An 18,625-nucleotide genomic window follows, 5' to 3' on the forward strand; every position below is an offset into this window, starting at 1 on the left:
CACACACACACACACACACACACACACACACACACACACACACACACCAATCAAATGTTCTGGTCCAATGCCAGTTGCCAAGGTCACCAAACCTGCACACCTACTGCTGCCTAAAAGCAAAGAAAAACATGTTTTCTTGTCTTGCTCTTTGTGCTGCAGTTGGGCATTGATCTCACTGTCTGGCTGACTCCCCTCTCTCCCTGCTCCAGTCCATTTTTCTCTTTCCATACCCGCAAAGAGGGAGACAGAAATAAAGCGACCTATTCTCAGAAATCTCCAAAGGAAGTGCTCTCTCTCTCTCTCTCTCTCTCTCTCTCTCTCTCTCTCTCTCTCTCTCTCTCTCTCTCTCTCTCTCTCTCTCTCTCCTGTTAGGCCCAAAACGCTGTTTCTTTTGACCAAAGTCTGGCTTATTCTTCTTCTTTGCTGTTCGTTCTACTTCCACTAAAATATCAGCTGTTCCCAGAAGTCCTACCAGTGATGTTAACTCTAGTTCTTCACAAAGGTACCACAGTGAGATATCAACCCTGAATTTCAATCACAACTTTTTAAACGAGGCTCTCTCATTCATACAATTTCTTCGGCCTTCAGAACGGTAAATTCATTGCAATATAGACAGAAATACACATGTTCCAGATGTTATTGAAGCAGATATGAAGCACAGACTGGGACTGAGTTGTAGTAGACTTTACAAACCCCAGCTCTCTCACTAGAATATGTTTCAGCCTCTTAGAGCTGATGAGGCAGCTCATTAACAGAAGATTTGAATATCCCAAATTATAACAAGATATCAGTGTGTTTGTCAGATGAGAGCCAGCCAAGGAAATCATATCTATATGAAATGCAATATTTATGAATTCTGATGCTGAAGGCTTCCTTCTAACTTCAATATTAAACCTGCTGAGGTTATAATCCACTCCTCGCTTTCTCTGCTCGCCCCATCCGTCCGCCTAATAATGATATCACTTACACACAGATATCCAAACACCAAGGCGCTGCACACTCACAGTTTAGTGGTTTACAGGGACATTTCCCCAGTTTCCCTCCTATTAACAATAACGTTACATATTCTTAATGTAGCAAACTAACCTCCATGACGTGGTTAACACTGCTATACATGGTTTGTTTTAGACATTTGAACAAAAGATCAAGCTGAATTATTTCTCGTGATTACATTGTCTGAATACCCAGGGTTTATGACTAATCCACTAACACTTGTTAAATGTTAACTCAGGGATAATAAAGCCCAGGGTTAAACATGGGATAACGCCGCCTGGTTTTGTTATAGCACTCAATATAATCCCCAAAATGTCCTCCCAGTGAAAGTGAATACACACCACTGAACTGAGCCTCAGAGGGGCTGAGTGAAACACAGCACTCATGCCAATGTGTGTTTTATTCTGGCTGTAAAGTTCACCACTTCGCCGGAGGTCTTTTTTCGGGAAAAGAATCCTCACCAGCTGAGAGCACGAGACATGTTGACGGGGAGAAAACAACATATTCTGCCCTTTTCGACCACTTTCAGAGCAGAATGATATCCGTGCGGTGGTCAAGCCAAACACGACGCAGCTCCACAGAGACGATAAGTGACGCAGCGGTTTGAAGTGGACGAGATTGCTGTGAAAACCGCCCCATGACTCATGGCTTTGTGTGTGTGTGTGTGTGTGTGTGTGTGTGTGTGTGTGTGTGTGTGTGCTAGCAACCGCATGGCTGCGTGGTGAAACCTATATCTTGGGGATTGGATGAATAAACACAACTGTGTGGTGACATGCATCATTTCTGTACTGTAATATACTCTATAATCAACCCCCCCCCCTGGAGAAGCGTACAGTAAATTATTATTTTGCTATGTCCAAAGTGTGGATGCATCTTACGCAAAGTTTATATTTAATGTGCACAAAGAGACGAAGCAAGATTTCCAGTGACCATCTCTTTCTGTTCGACCCATGTCTCCCTGCATGTCTCAGTCCACTGCTCCTCATTTGCATGACAGCTGTGAACAATATTGCCAAAGCAGCGAGACAAAGGCTCTCCATCTTTTCAATTTTGTCCTCTTTTCTCTCTTCCAGTGCCGCTGAGATAATGAAGTGTTTCACAGCCATGTGAGAGTGTGACACACACGCTGCTGCCAAAAGCTCTTGTCCAGATTAAAACCGCTAACAGGCCTGATCGCATGATGTACTGAGAAAACATCATCGGTCCAATTTAAAGTTGCATTAATCAATTGCTGAGCTGAGGGGAAAACCGTGGAGTTGCACATTACACATTTGAAACCATTGTTAATATAAGAATATTGATAAGTGCAGCTTTAATTTCGAAGCACTTTGAAGGATTTAAAAGCAAGGAAGCTGGCTGCCAAATATAATCAAAAAAATATGTTGTGAATTTTGTAATTTTCCTCAAGATTGTGGAGATCGATTTTCAGTGGAAGCACACCGAGGCACCTTCCTCCCTCTCCTCTCAGCTATGATGCTTTCTTGGTTGCCACAGCAGCCAACGAGGAGCTCTGGAGCCAGGCAGAAATGGGCTCTGATTGGTTAATCAGTATTCAGACTGCGTGTGTTTGCTTGGCTGGATGCTGCTCTGCCCTACTCTCTCTCTGTGTGTGTGTGTGTGTGTGTGTCCATCAAATGTCACTTATCACCTGAGAGATAAATTATTCCCCTCTCTCCTCCCGCTCTCTCTTTCTCCATCAGCCCTTTCTTCCCTTTTACTGTTGTTGTGGCGAAGAGGAGTGATGAATGAAGGGAGGGTAATGAGGAGAGGAGTAGAGGAAGAATAATGGGAGGAGACGTTGGGAGAAGAGGAAGCAAATGGAAGGGAGGGGGTCAAAGGGCAAGAGGCAGCGGGGAAAAGAGATGAAGAAGAATGAGTGACAGCAACAGTGTGACGACTGACCTCTGACCTCCAGCTTGACTGACTAGACGGAGGAGCTTTCGGTTGTCAATGATCGCCATCCCGGTTTTCTCTACGTTATATCAGCATGGCATGTTTACATAAGTCAAATAACGCCAATGAGACACAGAAGCAGTAATTACAAAAGAGTGGGGGGGTTCGATCTTAACCCTTTGTGATTGACAGCCGCCTGGTTGCCATGGGGATTTAATGAAACTGCCTTACATAATGATATTGTTCTGTGAAAACCTCACAGTATTGCTGATTTTCCTGTTTCAGCCTCAGTTAGAGGATCACACGCTCCTCTAGGGGACGAGGAAATACCTGTAAACATGTCGGATCAGAGGAGAATTTAAATCACCGTGGAGGTCACTCTGCATGCTCACGGTTGATGGAGATGTTGTCACGTGACCGCGGCGGCGAGGGATACGGCAGCTTGAAGTGGCCATGATTGCTATGAAAACCATCTATGACGCACGCCTTTGTGTGCATGTGTGCATGTAAGTGTGAGTGTGCATGTGGAGCGCCTGTTGTCTTTGATGATAATGAGGCAGACAGAAACAGGCTCTCAAGTGAGCTCTCAACGCCACCTCAAACACATTGCTTCGGCACGGCCACACTATCTGTGTGTGTGTGTGTGTGTGTGTGTGTGTGTGTGTGTGCGTGCGTGGCAGATAAGAGACCAAAAATCCCAACTCGATGCTGTTTTAATGAAATTAATCAAAAAGACGGGAAATCGAAACACTTTGTGCTATGTGATAACAAAATGTAATTTTGCTTTCTGGCTATAATTGGCTGCTTTTTAATAAGAGATTACTGTTCAGCCATTTTGCTTTCTGCATTATGGATGTTTTAATTTAGCTGGTGGCCAACGTGCTCTAACTTAATGAGTCAAAGCACACGCGGTGGAGTCCAACAGGGCCGTAGCCGGGATGTTTAGAGCACCTGTTTCACCAGCAGAACCCCACCCACCTATGGGCTTCTGAAGATGTTGTTGATGTTGTCATTTTTGCCGGAGCCGTATAATCCCCCAATAAGTGGTGTATTCCATCTTTTGTTTAAAGTAGACAGAAGGACGCAGGTCTAGATCCTGTCATTGACTTCTTCAATGATCAATTACACGGTCTGAAGAGGATGCTTGTATATATGATGGATGTGTACACAGAGAAAGATAACAGAGTATAATAGCTCCACGATGAGGCCTATCCAGCATATATAATGTATTGCATACACGGACATGCCAGAACTACAGATGAGCAGCTGAGGCCATTCTAAACATCACTTTGCTCACACTGAAGGAAATGAATTTGTCTGCAGAGTGACGGATCTCGCACGTGCAGCGTAATGACAAAGTACAACGGCAAAAAAGTTTTGCAGGAGGCTACGAAAGATGTGACAGTGCACGTGATAGCAGAACAGATGGTGAAACGAAATACTTCAAATGACAAAAGACAGGAGAAAGACTGGGGTGTGATGCAGTAAATATAATCATGACAAAGTCCACCATGTAAACCTCAATACTTTACAGTAACAAGGGATACAAAATTTAAAAAACGATCAATTTGAATGAGAGATGAAGCATGCAGCGTTTCATTGAATATAATTAAAGTTACAGTTCTTTATAACCCACATCTTGCTAATTAAACACCATGTTGCCCTTCAAAGTACACCTAATTTACAATACATTTACATATGCAAATTCGAATGACATCCACTTAATTACAGTATTTGCTGGTTCATCTGTCATTTAAAGGAGGCCAGGCGGTGCGGTGTGTGTGTGTGTTTCTTCCTGCCTGTCAACCTGTCTGAATGTGTCTGCCGAGCTGTCTCCACTGCTCTCTCTCTCCACACACGTCTGCCTGATAGTGGAGCTGTTTAAAGGTGCTTCCATCATACTCTATTTGTCTCCGAGGCTGGATTACCAGCCGGGTAAAGCGGGCAGGTTTACTGTGGTTTACACGAGTTGAAAAGTTACATGCTGGTCAAGTTAATATGGAAAATCTTTTGTGTTGCTGCATCAGACGTTTTCTACAGAGCCTACAAAAAATAACACTTGTGCTTATTAAAGCTACTGTGCGGAACTTTATTTTGTGTTGATTTTGGCGGCCCCTGTGGACAAAAGTGGTATTGTTTCTGAGCACCAGAGTCCCTTTAGAAAACCTGACAGTCTGCGGCGCTCAGTCCTGGTTCTGGTTCTCCCGTGCCTCCCTTCCCTCCAGTGGGTCCAGCATTACGGCCTGGGCCTTTAGCGGCGCGGTGTCGGCGGTGGTGGAGAGCTCAGAGCTTCACCGAGGTCCGCCTGCAGGGCGAAGCTGCCAGTAAAGTCGAATCTGGGTCTCTCCGTGGCAGGCGGTAGTAAATTGAGACTGTTTTTCGATTCCTTTACAGAAAATTACTTACTTTGTAGGGTTATATTCTGTGAAATTGAGCCACTTACTGAACCTTTTTTTGCTGCTTAATAGCTGATAACAGCACAAACACAAAGGATGATCTGTAAACCTATAAGTGAGTCCTAATGTTGAACTGGGGATTAAATTCAGGGATGATATCTTGAAATGATGAGTTAATATAAAAGTAAAACAATTAGACTCACACTTCCTTTCTATAAATCCTTTATTCAATATCATTTTCTGTGTTTATACAATGGATTGGACACAAACTGTACAGTGCAGACAAACTGTTTGCATAATATGTATGTAAAGGTAACTGTACATTTACTGACAGACAGAGTAATCTCCTTTAAGGTTAGCACCAGTGACATGTTGCTTTTGACTCATCGCTAGCATGGTTTGCATTAGAAAGACACGGCAGGTTGTTGTAAATCTCTGACTTCATTCAATGTGTTGTCTGCTCTGCGACTCATCACAGTGTCACTGAGCATGTAATTACATGTGTGCACTAGCTTCCATTAGCCCCGTTCCAGGACCGCGACACTACATATCAAGGATTTAAAAATAATTGTTGCACAGCTGCTCCTCAAATTGGTTTCAAGGAATCATTTTTGAAAATACAAATTTACTGGAGGTAGGTAAAAACTACAAGACCAGGTCATGATTTCTTTCATTGAAGTCAATAAAAACCAGGTCGAATCAGAAATGGTGCTGGATTAGTTCCTGGAGTGAGACCACAGGAGGCAGCACCAAGCTACACTCAAGCCCTGCACCATCTTTCTTTGGACTTTAATGGAAATTAATTTGCGTGTTTTTATGTAACATCTATTTTGCGCAGCTTAAAAGTCACATGGAGATCTACCACCTTGTGTGTTTGTAGGTTCGAGTCCGGTATACTGAATGTAGTATGATGGTCCTGGATCAGGGCTTGTTACCACCAACTATTTCCAAATCTATAAGTACCAAAAATCACTTCCTGAGCTCAATCCATCATTGTTAAAAGAAGCAGCAAAGGATATCAAAAAAATTCCTTCTTCCTGTTTTTTTTTGTGTTATAATTTTCCTGCTCTCAGGCAGAATTAAATATTGATGCTCTGCTGAAAATATCCCACGCAAGTCATGCATTAGTGTAACTGTGTTAGTGATATGAAGTAATTTTGATTCATTCGTCCTTTGCTCCATTATCGCAATGATGGATTATGCTTCAAAAACAATATGTCCCTGTTCGTTGCATGTGATGCCACAGGGGAACAAAGGAATGCCATTTGAATGCATTAATGACACAAATATCAACCGGTGCAAACCGATGGCAGAAATGAGCCAGAAGCAGAGTTTTACTGGTGCTACGCTGTAAATGTTTTTGTTTATGATAACATATTTCCTAAATTACCACATGCATCAGCCCCAGTCGTCTTTCCTCTTTTAAAGAAAAACATGCAACAGGTGGGAAACAGTCCAAACCGGAGAGAGGCGGAGGAGAAAAGAGGAGGTGGGAATAAGTTCTCCGCCTGCATGATTACAAAACGAGCAGAGAGCGAAAGCTAGCATAGTTACAGTGAACAGAAGATTGGGGATCAAAGGATAATTGAAACGTAAAGTAGGATGAAGTGTGTGTGTGTGTGTGTGTGTGTGTGTGTGTGTGTGTGTTCAGGGAAAATAAAAGCTGGAAAGAGAGTGCGTTAACCGTCTCTTTTCAGAATCAAATGTAATAAGGCAGTCTTTTCTCAGAGGAATAAAGTGGAATGGAAAAAAATAAAAATAAGAAACAGCAAAGAAAACCTGAGGGAGAGCGGCTAACCAACAGTGCTAATGAACCATTCCATGTTCCAGTGTCTCTAAAGTGCACCTGTACTGCAGTGGTCAGGTCACAAAAAGCCTCTGCTGTGCTCTTAATGCGTTCTGTTCATTGTGAGCCTCCAGCTACAGGACAAATTAAGACCAGAACACGAGTGGTGCTTGTATGTGGAAATTAAAAGTGACCCAAGGTTGTCGCCATTGCTCACTTCTAATTAAATCCGCTGCTCTCTTCCTGGGCAGAGCCCGCTGTTAGATATCTCATAATTGTAGTCTCGGTACCTGGCTAACCACCATAGTGGAGAGAAGTCTCTCGGGAGACGACGACAGGAATTGCGCCTCCGTTGTTTGAACCAGGAGCTGTGATTACCAGCCTGGAAACACTATTGCAGCAGTGTCTTTGCTCAGTAGCCAGGAAACAAGTCGCTTCTTCTCTCTCTGTCCTCAACCATCATTAATTCTCGAGCATGTGCCACAGATCTTCAATGGCTGCTTTCACAGGACGTGAACCCTACTTCTAGCCTAACAAGCCGGGCCTCTCTGAACAGAGGAAGAGTCGGTCGATCTTTTCTCTCTGCCAGCGCTGTAGACAAATTAGCTGCTTGATAATCATTCAGTGAATAGCGGTCGCTGTCCCGGAGTCTTGTCTCGGCAACATCTCCTAACGAGCACAAAAACATTGTACGCGATGTGTAGTTGAAGTGGCTTCTTAGACACAGGCAGCTGAGACAACACAGGATACATTATAAAATAAAAAAGGTTTACAGACCAGATTGTCAGGGTTTTTCTTCTTCTTTTTTTTACCGTTATTCTAGTAACCCCGAGTGTGACACGACAATATTATGTTACATCCACATTTGTTTGACGTGAGACAAGCACAACACCTCATCACCATCACCCCACTATGCTCTTCAAGTAAAATTAGACAGGACAGAGCTTAAATCAAGCCACTTTGAGAGTTTTGGAAATCTTGGTTAAACCCATGCTGGGACCCAGGAAGGCTGAGCATTCAGCATAAATCTGCAGCCGCCCTGGATCTTGCATCTTGAGCTTGGCTGGGGATGAGAGGCACTCACATAGCGAGAATCTACAGTACCATCCAAAAAAAAAACACTTTCTGATGTTCCAACAGCAGCAATACATTTCACGTGCACTTGCAGGTTTTTTTTAGCGTCGAGATTACACAGAAACTTAAAATGCTAAACTCTCATCGCTCTTTTTTTCACATATATTTTATTACATTCTGGCTTTAATGAATTGCATTTTTTTTGTAATCAGAAATCTCAAATATTTGTCTTTCAAAACAGTATTAAAGACGGGCCCATGAAACTATATTGTGAGCTGGCTGGCCACATGGCAGCTAATGAGCTCAGAGGAGAGAAAAATGTGTGAGCAGCAAATCTGAGAAATGCCAATTATAATCACTGTGAGCTGTCTTGTATTTTCACTGTCTCTTCCGTAGCGCCGTGTATCCTTTGTACAGTACACCGCAGCGCGACAACATGAAACACGCTGGACTGTTTCACCTACACAGACACACACACCTGTTGGCGAGGCGGCTTGCGAGGATTAATCATGCAGCCTTGGTTTTTTTTGGTTTTTTTCTCGGGTGGATGCTTTGTTCGTTGTAGCTGTGGGAATGTCAGTGGAGGTCACTCATCTTCAGCAAATATGACAGCGTTTCAAGGATCTGATTTAAATGCAAAGTGGCTACTTTGCCTAAAATTGGGATCCAAAGCAAGAGGGATGTGCAGTTTTCTGTTCCTTACTCAAGTCATTTGTGTCTGCCTCCTTGTCTTAGACACTAATGTGAAGCGTGGGATCACAGTATTAATGTCTCCTCAGTAATGTGACGGACTACTGGTGTAACTTTCTGAGGAGTTAATTGGCGTCTAGTCTTGCTGTCTGATAAGAAAGAGGAACAAACAGAAAGCCCGGGTGCTGAACAGGATTCAGGTCCAGAACAGATTGGTGCCATGTTGACTGTCACAGTGAGAGGGCAAAGCATGGGAATCTATTTGGTTTCATTTAATTTCAAAGCTTTTGATTTTCCGCCATGTAGTTTTCTATGTCTCACCCAAAAGCCATATTTCAGTACTTTGATTTGACACTGCATTCAATGTGTGCGGTTTGTTCTCACCACATTTCTAACCCTTTCTTAGTAACCTTCAGCTGCTTTTATAGGCCACTGTGGAGGCTAATTGAATCATCTAATTCTCACACTCTCCGTTTTATTCTGCAGTAAATATGCATGCGATCAGATCTGCTCTAATCCACTTGGATCCTGCGTCTAGCAGTGGAAAGTAACCACATCTTGTATATTGACTCAAGAACTGTGCTTCAGTACAATGTTGAGGTACTTGTACTTTACTTTACGCTACTTTATACAACATTGATATTCATTTTAAATACTTAACATCATCTTTGACAGCTATAGTTATCATTTACCCTGTTCATTATTACCCTCATTACTACCTTTAACTTCAAGTACTTGGGAAGGCAACAGAAAGAAAAGGTACTACTACTGTATTAGGCCGCCTGACCGTTCTTGGGGTTTCACCCTCTACAATATCTGCTACTCCATGTAAACACCGACTGCTACCATGCTGCTCGGACACCAGCATGACTCCCGTGTACTCTGTGTTGCTACAAAGAAAGCTACACACTCATTTGAGCAACTGGAAAGCAAAAGTCTTCACTTGACACGTCATTTGATCTCGTCTCCTGAGCTACACTTGTGTCAGCGATGTGGAAATCATAGCGCTTCGTAAAGGGAACGAGAAAACAACTTGTCTTGTGTACAACGATGCAGCTCGATAGTCACGAGTGCTCTGTGTGTGCAGAATAATAAACCATAGCTAGATGTACACAAACTGAAAAGACAAACATGCTTTAAGCTATGTAGTGTCAAACAGCTATATAGTATGTGATTACAATTACAGACAGGCCGTACGATGGGTTTGCACTGCATGTAATGCACAGGGCCGCTTTCAAGTACATTTCATTGTAAGCTTAGTACAGAATGTCCTGTGCCACGTCTTAATTGATCGATGACTAAGCAGCCGCTGAATCATCGGTGTTTGGTATTTAAAGCGTTCTCTTTGCCTGATGTTTGTTTTTTAATCTGTTCATTATTTACTCAAAGATCGAATCCGACTGGTCGATGTCGGACGGGAGCTGTCTGCATGTGTGTGTGTGTGTGTGTAGCCACCAGCAGGCAAGCGTACCTGGCAACAGAAAACGGTACTATCAGGAGAGGACAAACGGGGCCCTAATTCTTAAAGATTGTCACAGAAAAAAACCGGTGAGGACGACATTTTTTGTTTGTTTTGTTAATATTTTTAAGAAGTCATTTTGTCTTCCATTTGAGGGCATGCTGTCCCAGTTCCAAAATATCTGACTGGCATCGGCTTGACTTTACGGTCTTCGTCCTCCTCTTCCCCCCCCCACCCCGCCACCAGCCGCAGCGCTCTGTCCTTCTGGCTCCGCCCCACAACACCAGATCCGTCCAACAGGGAGAGAGGCGAGGCGGGACCTGCGGCCCCACTGCTGACCAGTCAGAACTTGAGCTGCTGTTTGTTTGGTTACCTTTTGTTGCAGTTTAGTTTGTTTTTGAGCGCGCAGCAGTGGGGCGAGTCTCTGGCTTTTCCTGGCCTCTGGTTGGCTAGGGAAGGGTAAAAAGGGAGGGAGGGGGAGGGCAAGGTTATGTCGCCTCCTTGTCGGGTTTGTTGACTGGTTTGCCGCCATTCATGACCACAGGTTCGCTGGTTGTGCTTTTGGAAGGCGGGCCCCCGGCGAGTTTAGGCACCGCCTCCCCTACGTCGTGCAACGAAGGCTCTCGGTACATCGCAACTGGAGGAGCGGCGGGAGAAAAGAGGCGGATGGGAGAGGGGGGAGGAGGACAGGTGGGAGGAAAGAATGAAAGGAAGGGGGAGGAGAGATGAAGGAGAGAGGAATAAGGAATTTAGGAAAAGAAAGAAGGCAGAAGTGTGGTAAAAGGAAGTGTAGAGGAGGAGAAAGAGAGGGATGGAAATGAATGAAGGAAAGAAAGAAAGAACGTGAGGAAAAGGTGTGTCTTTACTCTATAATCCAATAAAACTTATCATCAGAAATCATCAAAACAAATCTGGTCAAAAACCCAGGTTCATGTGTGTGTAATTGTGCGTTACCTTCTATAGGTTTAGGCAGGAAGTGTGCGGCTGGTTTGGTCTTTTTGACCCTGTTTCCCTTCATGGCTTGTCCCTCTTTATTGAGGCCCAGAAACCAGGCCCGGCCCGACTCCTTCTGTCTGTAGAGCATCGAGCTGTAGATCACATAGTAGTTCTCAAACACCGACTCCTTAAACTTACACTCCGCTGTGAACAGTTCCTGAGGACACAGACAGAGACAGAAAGAGGCACAATTCATATGATGTTGGGAAAAGACGTTACTTATAAATCTGAAACTGATGAAGTAGTTTCCCAGGACCCTTTGACCACCTGATCGGTAGAAGAAAATTTTGACTAAGAAACCTTTTGTTGAACAATTAAAATGAATGTAGAATAAACCATACACCGTATTGACCAGCCACAGACGGGGAGGAGCAGCCGAACACTGACTGAATGACATGTCGTTCTCCCCAGACTCTCTCTCTGTGCACATGAACAACAAACTAAAAGGATAAAAAATAAAAAGCGGATTGTTTCTGGTGACACAAAGCCTTAAAAAATAAATCTTCCTCCCACCCACATCAGCTCTGATGTTATGTGTCAGAACTCTGTTCCATGGTCGCCTTCAGCGGAGCCTATTTCAGCACTGAATCAGGGTGTTATTCTTACCGGGAGAAAAATTGAGTCTCCCTCGTGTCCTCTTGCACTACTGAGTCACACAGCAAGTATCAATGGCAGCCTGAGATGAAACAAACTTCTTTTGGAGGGGTCGGAGTCGAGGCAAGTCGGGCTTAAAATAAATCAAAAACTGCAATTTCTCAAGCTACAAAAAAGCCGAAGCTCAGGACAATAACACATGTTTCCACTGCTCTCTTATGTGGCGTCAACACAGCAGGAGATCAGTCTGGGATAGCAAGCCTCCCTATTAGGGCTCAGAACCCAATGTGACATAAATACATCAATCATCAACCATTTTCTGGTTGATCAAATGAGCAACTATTGGTGCACTATTTCCCAGAGTGACTCAAGTGTCAGCAAACCAACAGATTCCCTTTTACACATGGCAGAAGTAGTTATGTAAGATTTAATTACATTTTGAATAATTCTTGTGGGAAAATTTGATTATTTTTCAGCCAATAAACCAAAACACAAGCGATACTTACCACACTCAGATTATGTGGCAGATAGATACTGTATGTACAGCATATTTATTTATGCATACACAGTATCAAGAGGTATGTAAAGAAAAATACCAAGATCACCAGACATCAGTCAAATAAACAGTAATTCAAAGCTGCATATAATTGTAGCAACTTGGAGGAAGCGGAACATGTTGAAAACTCATCTGACATGCTATCGCCTCAAGAAGTAATTGACATTTTACACATCAAGCTGACTTGGATTTTCTGTCACGATGACAAAAGGTGAAATTTAAGCCCAATAATCTTTTAGCTCTGGTTTGGTTTTTCTCAGTTCTTCTTCACCAGCGAGTCTCTAACTCTGTCTGACATTTGGTACGTGGCATTCAGGTGGGTTATCCTTTCACACTATACTTAATTATTGACGCATTTTGAATACTAAAGATATGTGGCTTTAACTATCGCTTATTATCTTCCCTTGTATAACAAGAATCTACCTATCTTTATCACGTTTCATGAGGATGAAATGATTCAATGATTCACATTCTATCACTGAGACAGTTGCTGAGGATATAAATAGTGTTATTAAACTGCCCCTCATGTGGCTGAAGGGGCTCCTGCCAACCCAAACAATCACCCCGGATGTCCCCAGACCCCCGATTGGGAAGTGTTTGTCTAGACCGCCTCTTATTGGTTGTCGTGGGCCTCATGCCAGAGCCACAGACACATTGTCATTCAGCTCAGGTCTGTCGGTCCGAGTCTCATAGCAACATGAGGAAGAGAGGCGACACTGTAGCCGTGGCAACCAACCAGCGCTAAGAGGGAGGGGTCAGTTGTCTGGGGGGGGGGCGCAAGAGCGAGGGATCGAAAATACACACAAAGACTTGCATTGCTAATTCAACATATAATGTGCTACATCTTGTGCTCCACTCATGCTAACATAGAGACACTTATTAAAGGAAGGGTTGGGTGGCCTGCGAGGGATCAGACACACACACACACACACACTTGTGGCTCTAGGGGATGAATGGAGGGAGGTGCAGGGGGGGGGGGGGGGCTCGCTGGGATTTGAAATGTGACTAAATGATTTGCTGGCGACAAAACAAGACAAGGTTATAATGAATGAACGCTCTACTTATTGTCAGCGACACACACACACACACATCAAATGTTCTCCTTTGGTAACCATGGTTTTGATTGTGTGCGATTATTCTCAGAGGAGTTTAATATTTTTTCATTAACTGAAATTATATATATTTAGTCTTGACCTGCACCCCGGATTCATTATTCATCTGTTGAGGACGATCTCTGCTGGCGTGCAGTGAGCAGTGCCAGACACTTATTAATGTCGGCCAGTGAGGTCATACATCATTTAATGCTGCTTTTAGAATAAAAGATGTTTGATGCCGTGGCGTCTCTCGCCCCTCGTCTGAATAAGAAACACTTACGCTCGACTGAATTCAAAGAGAAAAAGTGAACGGTGAGGAAGAAAAGCTCACAAAGCCTCTCAGGTGAGTCATTTCAAACCACGCCGCCTGCCTCCATGGGTTTCTGTCGTCCTTTCTAAATGGCTACGTCCACAAGCTGCCCGCAGAAAGAAGACAGGGAGAAAGAATGAATGAAAGAAACGGAGGGTGGGGTTGGAAATTGGGACATAAAGGAGAGAATAAATCACCCAGTGAGGAGGACGACGCCTCCTGATTGGAAACACAGCACGTGATTCTTTCTCTCTTCTCTTAGCCTTTCTCCCATCGCTCTTCTTATTTTACTCCCTCTGTCATTTCTGCGGAGATTTAGTGGAAGTGAAAACACTGCACACATGCACGCTGTTATCTTTTGAATGGCACTTACATAGATGCATGCATCTTAGCCCGAATAGCAAACCGTAATGAGATAGAGGAGCGCACGTTAACATACAAGAAGCACTTTGCTTCCCTCGTCCATTGAGGGTCGAAAATTAAGACACTTAAAACCAGAGTGGGGAAATCCAAACCCTCCTATCATCGCTCTAAACCAGGCGTATTCAGAGTCTGACACTGTGGGCCCCCTCAGACAAGATTGAGAGAACTGTGCCAACATTACAGCAAATTGGCACAATTTTAAAAGTATGCCGAATTAGCTATTATCAGATTATCTTTGCAACGCTCCCATGGTCGTGCAGACAGCTATCACTGGAGTGCTTTGATACCGAAGGAACCTTCAAAAACGTGACAAATCTCGTGAGAGTTCTGAAATCAAAAGCAGCGTCTCGTTTCTGTGACTTCTAAGCAGATTTATTCATGTATTCGCAACGGACATCGGAGATAAAGGATATCTATAATGAAAGAATGTCAACACAATTACTGATGGCTGTGTAATTAAAGAGTGATGGAGCCTGATAATTTACAACCCATCCGTCTAATGTTCCAGTGATGGTATCGAGGAGTTAAATTCAATGCTGAACTGTGAATCAATCCCTGTGGTGGGACTACGGAAGTGTGACTCCACCTCTTGTAACCTGTACAGTGTGTTCTTTCATAGGTCAGTTAGTCCTTTATCAAAACTATACATAGGACGTCGCTAAAGTTTATATTTGGCTCAATTTAAGCACCAAAACTGCCCTTAACAAATATATAACAAACTATGATCATATCATCATATCAACACCTCCAAGTTAATTAATAGTAGTAATGAATTATCACCAAACCCTAGTTTCTCATTTTATCTTTAACCTCCATAGAAATATGTTTAATTACTCAAATGACAACATTGCAGTTTGGTTATTCATGAATATGAGGATATTTTACTTGCTCTACTTGGAACGTTGCTTAATGCGACTAAGGAAGTTGTTTTTCATCTCAACCATTATGTATATGAGTGTGTGTCTGTTTGTGTGCACTGCTCAGTGAGTGGGTGTGTTTGGTTCCAACACCAGTTATTATCACAGCACTAATTACCCAGGGGAATTGTGGGTAAACAAATCATTCTAAAGAAAAGAAAGGCCCACGGAGAAAAAGGAAGAGGAGTGGAAAGAAAAGTGTCGGCGCATGAAAACAAAAGTGAAGAGGGCTCTTTGAGAGGAAGTCCTCCGGCCCAGACAGACCTGATCAAAGCATCAATCTGACTCCAATCACGGTGTCGCTCTCGGCGCGTCAGAAACCGCTCCAGACCGGCACACCTGATCCAATTACGCCGTTATGAAAATGTGCGGCACTTAATTGGGTCAGGTGTGTCGTAGAGCTCGTAGCACAGGCTCTCCTTAAGGACGCGTGGACGGTATGAGGAGAGAACTTCTGTAAATCATTTTAGCATTTAAACTGCGTCATGCGTTCTGTTCTTTGTGTTGCTCAGCATCACATCGCTGGTAAAGGACATCCTGAGCACAAGTTTAAATAATAGTTCGAAGGCTTGAGGATGGATATTAAAATGCTGGAAAGGTCCAAATGAAACTCAGTCTAATCCGGTCTGCTGAGGGTTTTCTTGCCACCTATTCTGGACCTGTGAAAATAGGACTTTCAATTATTTCCGTAAATGAGTCTTTGAAGCTTATAAACAAATTAGTTTGGGATTAATTTGTAAGGACATTATTATCATATTGCTGCATTTTCACCACAGCAGCTTGTCTGGGGTCTGCTGAGGTCGACTGCATTTGGATGGGGTCTAATTATAATTGGGCCTATTCTGGTCTGGTCTGATCAGATCAGGTGTCTTTTCGTTCTATTCGGATACGGTCAGATGTTTTGGACAGCAAGTTCACTTTGCAGATTTGATCTCTTCCGCAGAACAAATGCAACTTCAAACAATAAGCCAGCCTTTACGTCTTTATTAAAGGTGAATACGTCTTTGAGTTTGTGGGTTTTCAAATTCTACAGATTTCTGAATGCATTAATCCGTTAGTCGCTGAACGGCTAAACAGAAGGTGCTTCGTGGGAGGAACGGCTGGGAATGGCTCTCAAACGTCAAGTGTAGAAAACCGGCTATTTGAGTGCGATGTCCGTCCTGTGGTGCCTCAATAACATGCTGCATATCTCTGAAGAGTCCCCACAGCGCACCAGCAACTAGTTCATTCTCTAGTCACCAGAAACTCATGACTCACATGTCAATAACATTCATTCTCTGTGCCACTCGTCCTCCTTCTCATCTCTCTGGATGTAGACATCACAGGACTCACTCCGTCTGAGTGCTGCACAGACTGCGTTGTGAATGGAAATAGACGCCTACGCACACTGACACACACAGGTACATACATCGTAGAGCACACAAACACACACATCCTCTTGTGTTTGCTGAAAACATCCTGTTGTGAGAAAACAGCTCAGGAGGAGAGAAAATAAATATGAGTAGAGAAGGTGAAAGGGAAATGGAAGGAAGACTCCATGTCAGAGAAAAGGATACTCAACGTCTCCCTGTCGAGTTTTTATATTGTTTTTATGAATTAACAGCAGCTTTTTTAACAACTTAATTTCTCAAATATTCTCTGGTTTCATGCTCTCAGATTCATTTTTTTGTGATGACGCAGTAAACTGAATATATCTGGGTTTTGGACTGTTGTTAGTAAAATGTACTTTTGTTTTCTGTTATTCATCAGGTCTACTATACTTCTTTTCAGGACCAGGATAAGTCTTGGTTTGCTTATTATTATTATTATTACAGGATAAATTCATCATTTTTTTATTGGGATTTAAATGGCCGTTGGATTTATACTGCTACATTTCTGAGGTTTTGTGGAGGACCACATTTATGTAGCCTCCCTTACTCCCTCATGTTTCTGGATACCTAGATTAAAAGAGACGGGGGAAGAGAAACAAAGGGGAAGAAAAAGACGGACGGAGGACGCAGTTGAATTGATGGCGTTCGGGCTTCCAGGACCTCTTCAGCAGAGAGACTCTAACAGTCTGACTCACAGGAGCTGGCATGAACAAACACATTTCCATTTCTTATCTTGGCTGGTGGCCAGTCAGCAAAATTCAGATTTTTAGGACACAGAAACAGGATTTTATGCTCCTGTGTGCCTCGCATCATAATATTATTTTTCAGGAAGAAGATACAGAAGATGATAATCATAAAAGTGGGAGTAGCAGTAATAGTGGTATGTTGCAAGAATCGTGTCAAAGTCAATTTCCTCTTTAGCCTCTCAGCTGACATCTTGAAATCTACACCTACACACACACAGACACACTAACGCATGCATTACACACTCTTTTGCACACACTCGTGTCACTCCGAGTCTCATTCACACACACACAGTTGCAAACTCATCAGCACATTTTTGTCCCCCCACTTTCCCCCAGCATGCTCCATAATTATCACATAGCAGCTCATTGCACACTGTGCCATCTGTTAGTCGCACGCCCAAAACCCTCAACACGCGCGCGCACGTGCACCACCGCACACTGCCAGATGCTTGGGATCCTTGGATTAATAAGACAGTCTTACCATGTATAACTAAGTTTGCAGCATATCATTAACAATTTGCAATAAGAGGATAAAGAATCGCATTGAGAGCGGAGCCTAGAGAACACACTTCACAAGGGAATGTCCTAAAATAAAACAAAATGATCTGACAGGGGAAGGCAGTATAGATGAAAGTAATGTCACAACAATAATCGCAGAATTATCTTGACGGCTCTGTGTTTTATCCGATCTTCAGATAAATATATTCTAGTACTGACATACGTACATACAATCACGTTCCTTCAGACGCAAAATAGAATCCGACATGCGATTAAATATAACATCATTTCATGCACACTATTTAGTTTTCAGTACATCAGGTTTTGATTAGAAGGGTGCTTAAAAGATGTGTGTTTGAACCAGGAATATCAGGTTCCTTGTTTGTTCATAAAGGTTCTTCCAAAGACAAAATACTGGAACATGTTCAGAAAAAAAACGTGTTCAGTTGAAGGTGCAGGACCTCGAATGGGATTTGTATCGACTTCCTGTCACCTACACAATACATAACCTGGCAAGATGAAAGATAATCCCGACTGTCCGATAAACAAGCTGCTCGGCCCTGAAGCCGGACCAATTAGGCACACATAGAGGTAAACGCCACCGCGCTGGTTCAGACCGGGATGAAACTAACCGGAGCTGTGACGCCAGCGCCCTCGTACTGTTTGATGAATACCTCTCCGGGGCGCGGTGGGCACCATCCTCACCGCTCACTACACCTGCGGTGACCTCTGCAAGCAGCCAATGGAACACCAAGCGGTGCTGACGTCACGGTCATGTAATTCACATATTCGTTATCATGTAGCTGCCTTCACATCAGTCACAGAGCTGG

The 18,625-nt window shown here is 43.3% G+C and overlaps 1 protein-coding gene across 3 annotated transcripts in view; it reads right to left on the reverse strand.

The window, feature by feature from the left end:
- Positions 1 to 5,487: 5,487 nt before the first annotated feature.
- The window catches only part of LOC116386011 (fibroblast growth factor 14-like), a 40,372-nt gene continuing 27,234 nt past the window's right edge, over positions 5,488 to 18,625 (reverse strand). For all 3 annotated transcript variants that reach the window (XM_031851935.1, XM_031851937.1, XM_031851936.1), the window contains exons 4-5: positions 11,246 to 11,444; positions 5,488 to 10,928 (exon numbers count right to left, since the gene is read on the reverse strand). In XM_031851935.1, coding sequence (XP_031707795.1) covers positions 10,780 to 10,928; positions 11,246 to 11,444 — 348 coding nt within the window. In that variant the 3' untranslated portion in view covers positions 5,488 to 10,779. The remainder of the gene's footprint in view (positions 10,929 to 11,245; positions 11,445 to 18,625) is intronic.

Source organism: Anarrhichthys ocellatus, unplaced genomic scaffold (assembly GCF_004355925.1).
Source record: "Anarrhichthys ocellatus isolate YVR2014 unplaced genomic scaffold, GSC_Weel_1.0 scaffold12, whole genome shotgun sequence".
In the NCBI taxonomy this organism is placed as follows: domain Eukaryota; kingdom Metazoa; phylum Chordata; class Actinopteri; order Perciformes; family Anarhichadidae; genus Anarrhichthys; species Anarrhichthys ocellatus.